Source organism: Uloborus diversus, chromosome 9, assembly GCF_026930045.1.
Source record: "Uloborus diversus isolate 005 chromosome 9, Udiv.v.3.1, whole genome shotgun sequence".
NCBI lineage: Eukaryota > Metazoa > Arthropoda > Arachnida > Araneae > Uloboridae > Uloborus > Uloborus diversus.
The window spans coordinates 88,726,590-88,741,883 of NC_072739.1; the positions used below are offsets into that span (position 1 = coordinate 88,726,590).

The 15,294-nt window shown below is 34.6% G+C and overlaps 1 protein-coding gene across 2 annotated transcripts in view; it reads left to right on the forward strand.

The window, feature by feature from the left end:
- The first annotated feature begins 1,247 nt into the window (after positions 1-1,247).
- Positions 1,248-15,294, forward strand: part of LOC129229262 (dual specificity calcium/calmodulin-dependent 3',5'-cyclic nucleotide phosphodiesterase 1-like) — a 223,969-nt gene continuing 209,922 nt past the window's right edge. For both annotated transcript variants that reach the window (XM_054863532.1, XM_054863533.1), the window contains exon 1: positions 1,248-1,571. In XM_054863532.1, the coding sequence (XP_054719507.1) occupies positions 1,487-1,571 (85 nt within the window). In that variant the 5' untranslated portion in view covers positions 1,248-1,486. The remainder of the gene's footprint in view (positions 1,572-15,294) is intronic.

Genomic DNA, 15,294 nt, shown 5'->3' on the forward strand with positions numbered 1-15,294 from the left:
CTCAATTTGCCGAATGGAAGTCTGAATTTCTCCGAATGATGATAATTTTGCCAAACAGAAGTCCAACTTTTGCCGAATCGTCAAAAAATTTTACCGAATAAGGAAAATTTTGTAAAGTCACAGTGACCTATCGTGACTTCCCAACGGGACTCCCCAGGGCCAGCCCCTCCTTTCATGTTTTGATGGATACGCCCGCCCTTGCTGCACTAAGTGTGTTCTTACTAAGTTAAAATATTATTAGATATTGCAGCTTCCTACCTGCCTGTGGTTGAGCAAGAACTGCAGTAACTATCAAACCGCTATCAAGCTGGGCTGCAAAGTCGGAGGTGAAATATACGACTCCAAGTCGATATATTAAAGTCTCCAGCTTCAACTTCTTAGCATCAAAATGAGTCCAACTCCGACTGCGACTCTGTAGCCCTGGTGCCAAGATGCAATAAAAGAAATACATGTCTTTTCCCCACAATAACGTCAAGCAGGGGTGTCCATCCCTCCCAAGAGCACTGACTGGTGCATCCCTCTCTCCCTCCAAACACCTTGAAAGCCTCAAGAATGAGAGCCCCCCATAAAAAATACTCCAGGAGAAAATATAAAATAGAGGGAGTGAAGACTTTTCTTCTTGAAGATAAGATCACAAGTCATTTGATACAGTTTAAAGCAAAGCATTGGAAGAAATCAGGTTTCTTTCGCTAGTTTCACGCAAAGCATCTTAACCATTCGTCTCTATTGAGTCATATGACTTGGCGTCTTTGCCTCAGAATTTGCGAAGCCAATGATTGGACTTACTCCCTCCATTTACTAATTCCTGCTTTAAGGAACACCCATAAACCTTCAACACCAAAAACTGCACCATGACGTAACCTATAATTTTATTTAATTCGCAAACAAGCATTCTGCAAAATCGCATGTACTAATTTACTTGACAATATTTCATGCAACGTTCAATGCACTCCAATGCTGTCAATAGTGTCCTTTTCCTAATTTGCTCCCCACGTCAGATTTGAGTTTCCTAATAGAAGTGAAAATAAAACACACTAAAATACTTTCGTAACTTCAAAGAAAGACGCCTTATAGAATACTCGTAAAGGTCAACTCCCCGACAGAGAGAAGTTTCCAGTGCTACCCCTCTCACGCCCCCCTCTGTGGGACAGATGTAGTGGCGAAGCGCTCCCTAGCGGCGGGGAATCCGGCACGCGCTTGTTTCCGATTTCGCTCTGTGTCAGTTGCTATCTAGAGAGAGCGCGGATCGCTTAAACTGCTGTCGCTCTCAAAACAAAACAAAAGAGTGTTGAAAGTGAAGAAACAAAAATAAAATATAAAAAAAAATTGCTCCGGAAAAAACAGTCAAAATTCGTAACTCTAGCATGCGGAGGATTTTTAAGGAAATGATTATTCACTGGCTACGCCAGTGAATATTTTTTAAAAAAAGTCGTCTGAAGTTTTCCGTGTTTAGCTTTTTTTTTTCTTCTGCAAGGGAAAAAAAAATATGTCACAACACCGGAAAGAAGGAAGACAAGTTAAAAAGTGCAAAAGCGCAACTTTTCAACTGGATGGATTTTGCTACACAATCGGTAAGGTAAAAATTCGTTTTTTTTTTTTTCGTTTCCCATTTATCATTTTCTTCCTCTTTCTCTTTCATTTGCACATTTATTGATACTGTTTGACTTTTTTTTTTGCGCTGAGTTATGACAGTAGCTTTACTTATTTTTTAAATTGAAACCAGTATTTAAATTTGTTGTTTATAGTTATAATATATAAAATGCAATATGTCTCTGCCTTGTGGCAATGTGGTTCGGTTTTAGTCTGTGCCTATGACACTTGCCGAAAAAGAATGCCTTTTATTGAAAAATTGAATCATTGTACAAAAATGAGAAAAAGGGTGACATTAATGAAACAATTTTTGTATAGAAATTATCATAAAAATACTCTATCAAAGAAACGCCGCATGATGATAAAAAACTGAAAAATGCATTTAATGCTACTACCAACTTAGGTATCCGTTGAAGATTTGAAATAAAATAACATGAGCAGGATTTTTAATGGCAAATATTATAATTAAAAAAAGGGGGGGGAACGAAAAATATAAAAAGAATGCATGAAATTATCATTTATTAATTAAACAAATGAAGTCGCTATATTGCATAAGAGCCACTAGAGCAGTTAGAATGTTCTCATGGTCATAAGATAGATATTTCTAGGGGGGGGGGCATCCTTACAGCTCCTCATGTGAAAACATATTAATGCACAAGTTGCGGCAATATAGCATTAAACCAAATATTAGGTAAAGGTAGGAGCCCCTCGCGTTGCTAATTTTATAAGGTTGGTTAGTTTTTTTTTTCTTTTTTTTAATGGCACAAGAGCTCTTAAGAGCTATACTGCGCCAAGAGTTTTTTATTTTATACTATTTATTTTGCATTCAAGTATAACCTCAGGAAATGGTAAAAGTAAACGTATTTTGAAGTAAAAGCAATAAAATTTCAAGTAATTTAAAATAAAAAGTTGTTAAAAACATGTAAACATTAAAAACATTTTAACAAAGTATAAATTAAGAAAAAATGGATGAAAATATCTTGAAAATAAACCTTGAAAAATATGAAAAGGACAAAACCACATAATGACGACATAAACACTAAATTAAAAAGGAGAAACAAATCTCCTGGAGGAAGGAGAATATCTTGAGATGGGGGAGTCCCCAAGCAACACTCCCAAAGATGGATTAAAATCATTGATATATTTAAAACGTATTTGATTAAAATTTGGGCAGTTACTTAAAATATGTAACTGTGTCTGTTTTACATTACATGTAATGCATTTTGGAGCTGGTTCTAGGCATAAGAAGTATTTATGGGTAAATCTATTGTATGAACTTGGTATCTTTATGAGGAATTTATGCGTGAATCTGGTATCTTATGAGGAATTTATGGGTAAATCTGGTATGAACCTGTGCCCCCATAAAATGAGGAATTAATGGGTGAATCTGGTATGACCCTGGTATCTTTATGAGGAATTTATGGGTGAATCTGGTATGAACCTGGTATGTTTGAGAAATTTATGGGTGAATCTGGTATGAACCTGGTATCTTTGTGAGAAATTTATATAAAATACATAACTGGTATAACCGTAGTAACTTAGACCAATTTTCTCTGAGCTCTTTTACTTATTAAGAAGGTTTTTCCTTTTCTTTTTTTAGTTGTACATTTTTTTTTGACAAAATTCATCACATTTAGCCTTTTCAATAGGGCTATGCGTTTTAGTTTATACGTCTATGAAAAATGATTACCATCCATCTAAGAACAATTCATTCTTATAAAAGTAAATGTATAAATTATGTATATACAGTCAAGCCCGCTTATTAGGATATCAGGTAAAGAGAGAAGAGAGGGATGGAGGGAACAAATATTGGAAAATTTATTTCGAAATTCATTTATCACTTTAGAAAACATTTACAAAGTGTGAGTCATTTGTTTACATACCGGTTCAGGTGGGTTAAGGTGTTTGGAGAAATGAAACTTTAATATTTCAACTTCAACAATATTTTGTCCAATGTAGATCCTTAATTTTCTTGAGAGGAATAAAGAGATAAAATTTTGCGCATTACCCCCAATTATATATTCAGGCAATAACAAGCTATAACAATAAAATTTTTTTACTATTTGTTTGCCAATGAAAACCTGCTATGTGTCCCAGCGTACTTCTTTTTACTCGAGAGCTGAGTGCATGAATAAAAAAACTTGAGCAGGAATTAAAATGGATGGAGCAAGTCCAATCATTGGCTTAGCAAAAGTTGATCCAAAGACCCCAAGTCACGTGACTCAACAACGACGAATGGTTTGCACGTTTTTGCGTGGAACAAGCGAAAGAAACCTGATTTCTTCCAATGCTTTGCTTTGAAATCTATCACGTGAATTAGGGTCTTGGTTTCATGAATGAAAGTCTTCACTCCCTCCATTTTATCTCTTCTCAATGATAAAAACAGTGATTTCTTTCCCAATGAGGTTTATGTACGAAAATGGTAGTGATAAAAAAAAGTTTATCGACCTATGAAGATCTACAGTAATGATACTCAAATGCGGCTCATGCAGGGCTGACGTGAGGCCATGTCAGCCTAGTCTGAAACTAGGGGACCGACCTTTTGAGGGGGCCACTCCGAACCATAGTAGTGTAAATTTAATGAGTTTTTTGGTGGGCGGGGTCCCGGAGATCAAACTGACAAGGGGCCCGTCCTGGCTCTAGGTGGCCCTGCGCTCATGGGTCGCATGCAATCCGCTTAATCCTTTAGATGTCATCTGAATTATTTTTGTAAAAAATCATACAGGCATAAATTGTTAAAGCTAAATGTGTTTAAAATACGCAGAAAAGTAGAAGCTTTTTAAAAGTTTTGCCTTTAGTGAAAATAGGATAAAAAAGAAGCTATGTTGCTTATCAATCACACCAGGAAATGTATAAGAGCTCATTCCTCCCATGGAAGCTCAACTGCCCCCATTACTACAGCCCCCCTCTCTCCGCCAAAGTGTGAGAACTGTAAAACACCCCTAAACGCTCCTGTAAAATTTTCGAATAATCAAATTTTATTCAAACATGAGAGTTGAATGATGCTTGTGGAATAAACTGAATAATTTCTTGTGATTTGACCAAGAAAGATAGGTGCTACTTTGAAAAAAATATATATGGATTGCATTTATATTTTAATTCCAATTTTTCTAGAGAAAAATCGGAAAAAAGTGGGGTATTTTCCGCCACCTCAAAATTTCTGGAAATTTCGCATCAATAAGCCTAACTAATCCTAACTACATTTTTCATACTGAGCATGATTAAAATCTAATTTTACTTCCAGTTAGGGTTAGAAACAGACTGCAACTGTTCTCCAGTTGTTTGGAACTACTTTCTGTCACATTGTAATACGTTCTGCCACCACTTCTTGGCAACGTCACTCGAAAGGTGGAGGAGATAGATAGCAGTAACCCTTAAAAATGTGTCAAGTGGTTTTTAAGCGGTCTGATTTAGTGCTCATTTTGAACTTTTGTTTACCTTTCGAATATATATCAGTCAGCAGTATGTAACTCAATTTTCATTTCTTCGAACGAAAGTTCAAGTAACATTATTTTTAATGGTGTTGTATCCTTCAGTCAGGACAGTACTTCTTTCAGTCTCTGAAATTGATACAATAAGCAAAGAAAAAAAATAAAGTGGAGCCGGGAAAAACTTTTATTTTCCCCAACAGTTATTTTTTATTTAATTTTTTCATTGTCCAATTTCGGAAATAAGGAGTGATCTTTATGACGTCTCAAGTAATGTACTTAGGCGCACTACCTCATTGGCGAGCTGAATATTTACGCGTTGTAAAAAAAAAAGTCTGTCATTAAACAGTAATATTAATAGCAATCATAATGATAATTTTGAAAGACGGATTTTCTGAAGTAAGCATGGAAATTCATTACTATCATTGCGCTTGAATAATTTTATCTTTATTTAATACCAAAATATAGCGTTCTGTGCTAATGGCATCAGTGAATGACATTTCATCACTTGTGATGTTTTGAGCAGAAGCGTACAAAATAAACTTGAATCTGCGCTCAGATAAAAATATTTTTTTAACTATTAAACGTTTTTAAATTACTTCAAAAATTGTTAAAACCCGTGATTTTAAGCATGCTCTTTCAGAAAAACAAATACTTTTCCAATTTCGGAAGCAACCTAATTGCTGAAATGTAAATATGCATGACAACAAGTTCTGACACGTTTCAGTAGTTCGTGAGTTACCAATTGGTGGCTTTTGCAACAATAAAAAATGATGTTCATATGGTATTTTCGTTAGGATTTTAAGTGAAATTGAAATCAAATGTTTAAATATGAGATAATCATATGATAAATATTTTTTCTGATTTATTTTGTGACTTAGAAGCATATCTCTCTCTCTCTTTCTTGTTTTTTTTTTTTTAAACTAAGGGGGTGCAACCCTTCTTCCGGCACACATGTTTCTACCTTTTCAACATTAATGTGTACTGTTACCCTTTAAAAGTGCGTGTCTGCTGACTATTTGACAAGAAAATTCATAGCAAATCATGTTTTACCTCATGTTTAAAACTCTCAAAAGTTAAACTGTATTGTTACCTTTTTTTAAACGTATTGATAATAAGAAACTCAAAACATACTAGTCGAACTCAACAATTAAAGAAAAATTCTTTTGATCGGAAATGTATGTTTTAATGATATTAAGCAATACCTCTAAGCTCTGGTTTTGAAGAAAATATTCATAAAAAAATGAAAAATAAAAGGATCTATTAACCACTCAATATCTGATGAATAACAGTTAATTATCTCGCAGTGTAATGAACACACACTTTTAAGTACAACCAGTGGCACAGCGAAGGAAGGGTGGGGTGGGGAGGGGGTAAAACACTCCCAGAGGTATTGGTTTTAACATAAAAGCAAACTCTAGTACATTATATATGCATTAGAAAGGTCTATTTTGATAGAAAAAAAAAAAAAAACAGATGGTATTTTTGATTAAAAAAATTCCCTCCAGAATACAACCAGGGCTTAGTACTCATAGTGCTCACCGGAGCTAAACTTACCTCTCACAGGAGATCAGCCACTTATTACTTCCTTTTACAAAAAGAGAAGTATTGTATTGGCAAAAAAAAAATTTCACTCAAAAATTGACCTTAATTTCAATTTTACTCACCCCCGAATGAATGTTGAGTTTTTTTTCGACTCGACCACACGTGGATAAGTACCTAAGAACCTATAGACACGCGAAATATCCATAATGACGATTCTCGAGTTAATTACAACGAATTTTCTCGTGACGTCTGTATGTACGTATGTATGTATGTGCGTATATGCGTCGCATAACTCAAGAACTGTAAGTCGTAGAAAGTTGAAATTTAGTACGTAAATTCCTAGTGGGGTTTAGTTTTCACCTCCTCTTTTGGTTGCATTCGGGTGTTTCTTAAAGGGGTCTTTTAACCCTTTTTTGGGGGAAATCATTGTTAATTTCGATGTAAACTCAAGTGGTGTTATAATTTGGCGACACTTTGCGTTATATCGCGAGTCTTTTGATCGCCAACTTGGCGACAAATTTGGCGATTTCTTTCTTCTTTTTTTAAAAATCTGTTTCAATTTGGCCACTGTTGAAGATATTTAGAGAGTAAACTTTTGAATCGCATTAAAATTGCCAGTAATGCGGAAATGACATTAAATTGGAGTAAAAGGAAGTTATGTCATGCACACATTAGCTCGTTTTCAGTTTAATATGAATTCTTAAACAGCCGAAATTCTGTCTGATATTATAAGTATGGGAATTACTTCTAAGGACAATAGGACATCCCGCACATTTTTTGTTAGAAATTAAGCCCTAAGTAGAACCATTATACCAATTTTAATTTCACATTTAGACAATAACTACATTATTACTTTTTTTATAACTATTTGATGCACTGTCATCTGCCCCAAGAATACTATTTCTGCACAAGCAACATTAAAAGATTAACTTAAGTTATTATAGCACTCAGTTTGCTTGATCACAATCTTTTTCGTTCGCACTTCGTTTGACCACAGCCTTACTTTTGAACATTTGGAAGATTCAAGCTTTGTCAGTAATGAAAGAGAGGTTTCCTGTAATTAAAAAATGCACAAATTTTGTGATTTAGCAACATTGAATTTATCATGATTTTCTTTTTCACCGCAAATGCAATACTTTTTTTGCACTCAAGTAATATCTTATCCAAGAACAGTAAATATTTCTAGGACTCGACCGATGCATCGGCCTGGCCGATGCATCGGCGCCGATGGTTCAACAATTTAGCCATCGGCATCGGCGGCCGATGCTAACTTGCAGGAAACATCGGCCCATCGGCCTTAAAAACATCGAAAAGCCGATGAAATTGGCCGATGTTTTCAAAAAAAAAAAAAAAAAAGACCTTTTGCTGTTTTACTTTTTAATGCAAAATAAACGGAGTTATTGTTTTCATATAAAATTGTTTACTTAAACTTCAGTATGAATTTCTATTTTAGTCACCCCTGAAAGAGGTTTTAATACTGCATTTAAATACCAAACAAGTTAATTATTGCGTTGTTTCTTGCGGCTGGATGTACGTATGTATCTCTCATAAGTCATAACTCAAAAATGGTAAGCTGTAAAAGGTTAAAATTTTGCACGTGGGGTGTGCGTACGTTCCAGTTGTGCACTTCCCTTTTGTTTTCGATCGGGTGTTCTAAAAATCCTATTTACTCTTTTTTTTGCGGCTATTAATTACTTATTTCAATACAAAACTACTAATATAGCATCTCAGACTGACGATCATTTGGTGATACACTCTTATAACAAAAAAAAAAAAAAAAAATCGACGCACCAAGAAGGAGTGATCCGATTGAGACGAAAATTGGTGAATAGGAAGACAATGCACAGAATAGTAAATGATTATATTCTTAGAACAATTGAATAATTTACGTCTGAGATACAATAACAAGTTCAATAAGGTATTGACCCGGCTCTAGCCTAGATACAAGCTGAAGCACGACGTGGGAAACACCGATAAAACTCCCGGAGGTTGTCCTGCGGTATTTCCGGCTAAATTCGCTCCCATTGCCGCACGAGGTTATCAATATTCCATCCCATCATATCCCAGACATGCTCAATGGGAGAGATTTGACAATCTGGCAGGCCACGGAAGAGTTTGACAAGCTTGCAGACAGTTCATAGCAACATGTGCCGTAAGGTTATCGGGCATTGTCCTGCTGAAAACCAGCCGAGGGTACTACAAAAGAAACGGCAACAAAACAGGTCTTAGTATGTCGTCGACGTACCACTGTGCAGTAAGTGTACCTCTAATTATGACCAAAGGGGTCCAATTATCAAAGGAAATATCACCCCAGGCCATAATGCCTTGTTGAGGGCCAGTGTGGCGTGTAAAAGTGAAACCAGGATCCCTCCTCTGCCCTGGGTGTCTCCAAACACGTCTTCGATGATCGTCATGACATAGTTGGAAGCGAGATTCGTCGCTAAAGGCTATACATCCCCAGTCGGCACCATTCCAACCTAATCGAGCCATGCACCACTGTAATCTGGCTCGGCAGTGTAGGCGTCAGTGACAGGTGGCGTAACGGTCGACGCGAGCGTGGATTTCGTTGTCCCAACCGTCTGTAAATGGTCATGATGGACACTGGTGTTTGGGTTGAATGTCTGATGGTTCATAGATCTGAAGAAAGCGCTGTGACAGCTGATCGGACAATCCCTCTGTCATCATGATCTGTTGTGACCCTAGGTCGACCGCTAACATCCTGATGCTGAATTCGGCCATTTTCCACCCATCCTTGCCAGCATCTTCGAATCACCGCATCGCTTCGACTCAAATGACGAGCGATTCTCCGATTTGACCAACCGGCCTCTTTCAATCCAATGATATGACCTCATTTAAACTCTGACAGTTACTCGTAATGAGCACGAACCATGCGACGAGGCATTTTTAAGTTGTTAAAAGGTAATCTGAATCGCAATCAAACCGAAAGTTTTAACAACTATTGAAGAATTGCTCTGTATATACATCTGCTGGATGCGCAGTTTCGATGCGCTGGAGATCAAACTATCAATTCATTGGACACCAAATTTTAAGCATTTGCACATCTGATCAAAACAATCATGCATACAAAATTTCAAATCAATCGGATGATTGCTTCTTGATGCGTCGAGTTTTATTTATTTATTTATTTATTTTTTTGTTAGAGTGTATATTGCCGAATTGGAGACCATGGAAACAAATATGAGATGGCGAGGCAGGTTTTTGTGTCATTTTGTTAGATTCCCGTTGAATCGACGGTAATTTTTAGAACACTTGCGTGCCCCCCTCCCCTGCCTGTATTTCTTATATTAAACTCTAGTTGCATTTCCGAGTTGTTTAAAACTAACGCCATTCATAAAATTAGAGATTTTTTTTCCAAACGTAATCTATTGTTTAGGAAGAATTTAGAGCATTAATGTAAGAAATTGATTAAAGAGGTTTTGAATGGTGACATAATTTGGAAATCAAAGAGACTTTTGAATTTTTTCTTCGGAAGTGCTGAAGTCGACTCAGAAACTCTTCCGAGGCGTTGGTGGTAGCGGTTCTGTACTAAACAAATGAGGCCGAAGTTAGGAATGAAGTTTAATGTTGTGAGTTACTCCAAAATCAGCAGGTGACCCCCCCTCCGCCCCTCCCTTGTCGTTTCAAGCATTTCTTAAATATTTAGTGATTTTTTTTTTTTGCTCAAGAAATGTCATTTTACGTATTTCTCATTCTTCTTTCATCTTTATTTCGTAATGCGCCATCTTTTTTGCATCATTTATAGCGATCGGTTTTTTTTTATATTAAGTAACTATTTTCATGTATTTTTATAAAATCAATGAACGAGTTATTTTCGTTTTCATCATATTTTTAATAATATGTTATAGAAAAATTTCAAGAATTTTCTATTAAGCAATTATTTAAATTTCAGCAAATTATTGTTAAATTGAAAAATTTAATTTGAACTTGTTTGTAGTACTTCATAAAAGATTTTAAACAATCAAATTGTTCAATATTATGTGTGCAAACATCAGATTAAGTAGTATGTATATATTCAGTTATTATTAACTTGGAGTAAATATCGAGTTTGTTTATTGTAGCTGCGTTTTAAGAACCTCACTCTTTTCATGGCTATCTTTTTTTTTTCAGAAAAATTAACGTCACTGTTATAGCTTTTATGAAAAATGCAAATTTTTTAATTCATAATTTTTAAATAAGTATAAAAATATTCCTATTACGATTTAATATTGTAATTTATCTGTTACCTTTTTTGTTTAATTTCATGACTAAAAACGTCAACGTGCAATCTTTCCACTTTAATTGCGTAATTTGTTGACGGTTTCATATTTTTCCTCTTAAATTTTTTGAATGATTAAACAACATAATTTAAAGTTTTTTAACTATGTATAGTGTACATAATCCTTACATTATTACAATATTGCTGAAATCTTAGTTATATGTTCAATTAAAAAAAATCAGTTGGCTAAACAGTGTCTTTTTTTTTTCTTCTTTTCTTTTTTTTTGGCTGTTGTTCTCTCTCTATCATCATACAACAGTCAAAAAAGAGAAGCATAACTACATCCTATATAGATTGTACGTAGTACGATCCAAAATTTCGGGGACATGCTGTATAAAACTTTACCCAGAATAGTTCACATTACCGAAGCACATCCATCTTCAAAGGGTCACCTTGAGAGACTATGTACTTCTGCCAGTTTTCACATAACTTTTGGAAACACTCCTGGAAGCCTTTTTCGCAACCTACTATGATGCAGCTTTATCTTCTCCTGACGGAAGAAAGCGGCGTCCATGCAAATGTTTTTTTTGCTGGAAACAGGTAAGAGTCACACGGAGCTAAGTCCGTCGAAACATTATGTTATTTGTTTGTAGTATCAGAGCATTGATCAATCAAACCGTGCATCCTCAACATGAAAGTCGCTTTCTTCCCCACGCTGAAGTTAAAGCAGCAGCGCAAGAGGCTTTACAGCAGGTTGCGAAAAATGACTGCCAGGAGTGCTTCTAAAAGCTATACGAACGTTGGCAGAAGTGCATAGTCGTTCAAGGTGACTATTTTGTAGATAGATGTGCTTCGGTAATGTGAACTACTCAGGGAAAGGTTTTATACAACTTGTCCTCGAACTCTTAGATCATACTACGTACGTATGAGTTTTCAACTTACTATTTCACAACGTTTCTGAGTGACGCAAGTTTACGCGTATAAAGACATCACAAGAGAACTTGCGATAATTAACTGAGGAGGTGTTCAAAATGAATATTTTGGTCATCTATATGTTCTTTGGTACATATGCGTGTACAGATGTGCCGGAAAAACTTGTGAAGTTTAAATTGGGTGATCATAAAATAGAAATTAGGTCGAAATTTGATTTTTTTTTTTTTTTTTTTTGATTAGAAGTCCTTATTCGTAGAAAGGAAGTAATGTGAATAAATGACCCTTTAAATCCCTGGCAATCTTAACATTTTATTTCCGTTGGATTTTTCTTTGTTTTTTGCCATCGGCCAACGGCATTGGCCATCGGCCATTTGGAGGAAAACCATCGGCAATCGGCCATCGGCCATCTTTGAACAATCGGCATCGGCCCATCGGCAAAAAAATGCCATCGGTCGAGCCCTAAATATTTCCTATGTGTATTGTAGTTGATAATTATGTTGATGGGTCACACTATCCACGGATGCTCTACTTTTAGAAATTGGACATCAAAAACAAATTTTCGCAAGTTTTTCTTGAACTTCTGCCCCCCCCCCCCTCGGGGACTAAAATATTCCTTGGCAGCCCCTAGTGTAAAATATGTGCACTTATGCACGCACTAACGCACAATATAGTTTTGTCAGGGGTGCTCCCCCTAAAAGCAAGGGGTGCACCCTCTATCAATAACGAATCCCCCCAAAAGCAAGAGCCCCCCCAAAATGAGAAAAATACTCCTCAAAACACCCCCACTGAAAAATTTAATGCCTCAGTCTGCGCCACGCCGCTTCCCCCCCACCCCTAGGTGGGCAGCCCTGGTTTTGCGACTGTAGGTGTATTGCTAATTCAAAAAAAAAAAAAAAAAAGCGTCCTTTTTTACCATACATAAAAAACCTGTATTTGCTATTGGTACTGTAAATAAAAATGCAAATCGTATTTTCTACATACTAAATCGGTTATGTTTCATTTGCGCTCTCTCTCTCTCTTAAAGTTTTTTTAATTATTAAAATAATTACCTCGAACGTATTGTCTTTGAATTAAAAAGAGCATTAGATAGAGCAATAGAAAATGCTTTAATGGCGTACACATAAAACTTTCAAGAAGATTGTTAAAATATTCAGTTAAGTTTCTTTAAAACGGCTTCGTAATTATATTAGGCTCGAAATTTGAGAATAAAATTCAATTACTGCGAGTTGTATAAGAAATCTGCACTTTATCGTAAAAGTCTAATAAGAAAAAATGTAATTTGCATCTAAAACGTATGCACAATCATACCTTAAGTGCGTCTTACTTATAATCATTTTGAGAAACGTTGATGAGCTTAGAAGAAGAGGACTTCGCTTTTTGCTGCTGAAACTGAAATATTATTGAATCAGTATTTCGAAATAAGCTGAATCTCATGTTTTTGGAAACAGGTTATAAATGTGTTATGGTGATATACCTGTCATAGTAGTAAGATAGTATGATATTATATTCAGATGTTTCGTGTACTTTTTTCTAGAAAGTAGGATTTTTTCGCACTTGTTTCTTGATTTTTTTTTGTTTTTGAAACAAAAAGCAATTTCGTGAGCATTCATAACGATTTTTAAAAGCTGCAAATATTTTCTTTTATTTTTTCCAAAGTCACGTGTGAAGAAAAAAAAAATCTGTATGATCCTGTTAATTCGAAGTTAATACCGAAGAGAGCAAAAGTGTGAAATTACTTTTGGGGATTCAATTTCAAGTAGGCACGGGCAAAAAGATAATGTCTTTTGTTTTAATGACCCGTTCATCAGGGAGGGAATTCGTTCATTTTTTTGAACCGTACATTAAACTCGTTCATTTTAGCAATTTTGTTCATTAAAAAAATTGTTCATTTAAAAAAAAAAATTACATGACAAGTAATGTACGGCACTTACGTTTTTTTTTTTTTTTTTTGTTATGAGTAGAGCGCTTTTAGCGCTGATAGAGAGGCTACATTATTGGCTGGAAACAAAGCTATTTTTAGCATTGTCAAGATAATTTGTGCTTTATTTAAACGCTTTTTCTTTGCAGCTTAAAGCATTTTTTCTGATGTTAAATTTAGTTTTATATAAATGATTTGCTATTCATGAGTGAACGGGTCTAAAAAACTAATTTCTTAAAATGAACGCTGTAGTACAATCTACAATGACTGAATGCACTTACATACTATTTCCGACCCAAACCTAGAAATGAAACTTATTTTACAATTCCAGTACAAAAATCAGCTACACTAAACACCCAATTATAAAATAAACACTGATTTTAATTACTACACGATGAATTACTTTAAATACCTAACTAGTTATATACGATCTCTTATTTTTTAATAATATTTTGAAGTTGGGGATTTCTGCAAACTACTAATGGACTTCAAACGGTTATTAAAAATTAAGAGATCTTATATCATTTGTTAGGTATTAAAATATATAGTAATTGAAATAGTATAGTAATTAAAATCAGTGTTTATTTTAGATTTGGGTGTTTAGTTTAGTAGAGTTTTGTACTGGAATTGTAAAATAAATTTGAATTATACGTTTCAGTGGGAAATCGTATGTAAGTATGACCAATTATTTTTTACTTTTTATTCCCTCTTTGTTTTTTGAAGTGGGTTCTTTTTTTATTTGAAAATAATTTATTAAAGAAATTAAGTATAAAATATTAATTGAACATAAGTCAACCTTGATAAAGATTCATAATGCATGTTTTCAAACTAATAGAACCGAAATTGCACGCTATCGTAGTTTTGTTTTAATTACTTTACGAAAAGTTAAGCCAAAGCATAAATATCCAACTTCGCACTAATTTCATAAAACCCAAGATTATCCTATATTTAAAATAGTTTTGTATATTTAGCTTTAGCAGTATATGAAACTTATACTTTTCTCCTCATAGTATAGTTTCACTGATTATGTTATCAATGCTTTATCGCCAATGTGTTATCTTTTGTCACTGGAAATAAGTATCTAGCTAAACATCTGCGCTTTGGTGTTTCCTCTTTGGAATTATAATATATACTTTTTCCAAAGTTACTTTATTATTCTAAACCTAATAATATAAAAATTGTATGTTTACTAAACCTCAGGTTTTAGTAAATAATAATAAGCTAATTAGTTATTTGTGAACTATTTGTTGCGGGTTTTTTTTTTCAAATCTATTTTTTTTTAAATTACTGTCAAATTCATCTCCGAAAAGTTGTCTGCTGTCAGAAATAATTTGCATTCGCTACATTTCACAATTTTGTATTTATTTCAATTAAGTAGTTGCAGCTGCAGTTAAGTCTGGTGCTGTTTTTCTTTAAAATAAAATAAATTTCCCTTTCCATAAAGTTGAACACTACTCAGAAATAATTTATTTCTCATTATTGCTCCGGTACAACAAAATTTACGAATACACTTCTCCATGCAGCACAATTTATAACAAAATTTTTACTGTATTGTAAGATTTTTCGAGATTCCAAATGGTACCAATAACTGGCATAATTGAAAGTTTTCCTTCTTCCGTGACAAAACTCGTGTACCTCTGTCGTATTTCCGAAATAGTATTCTA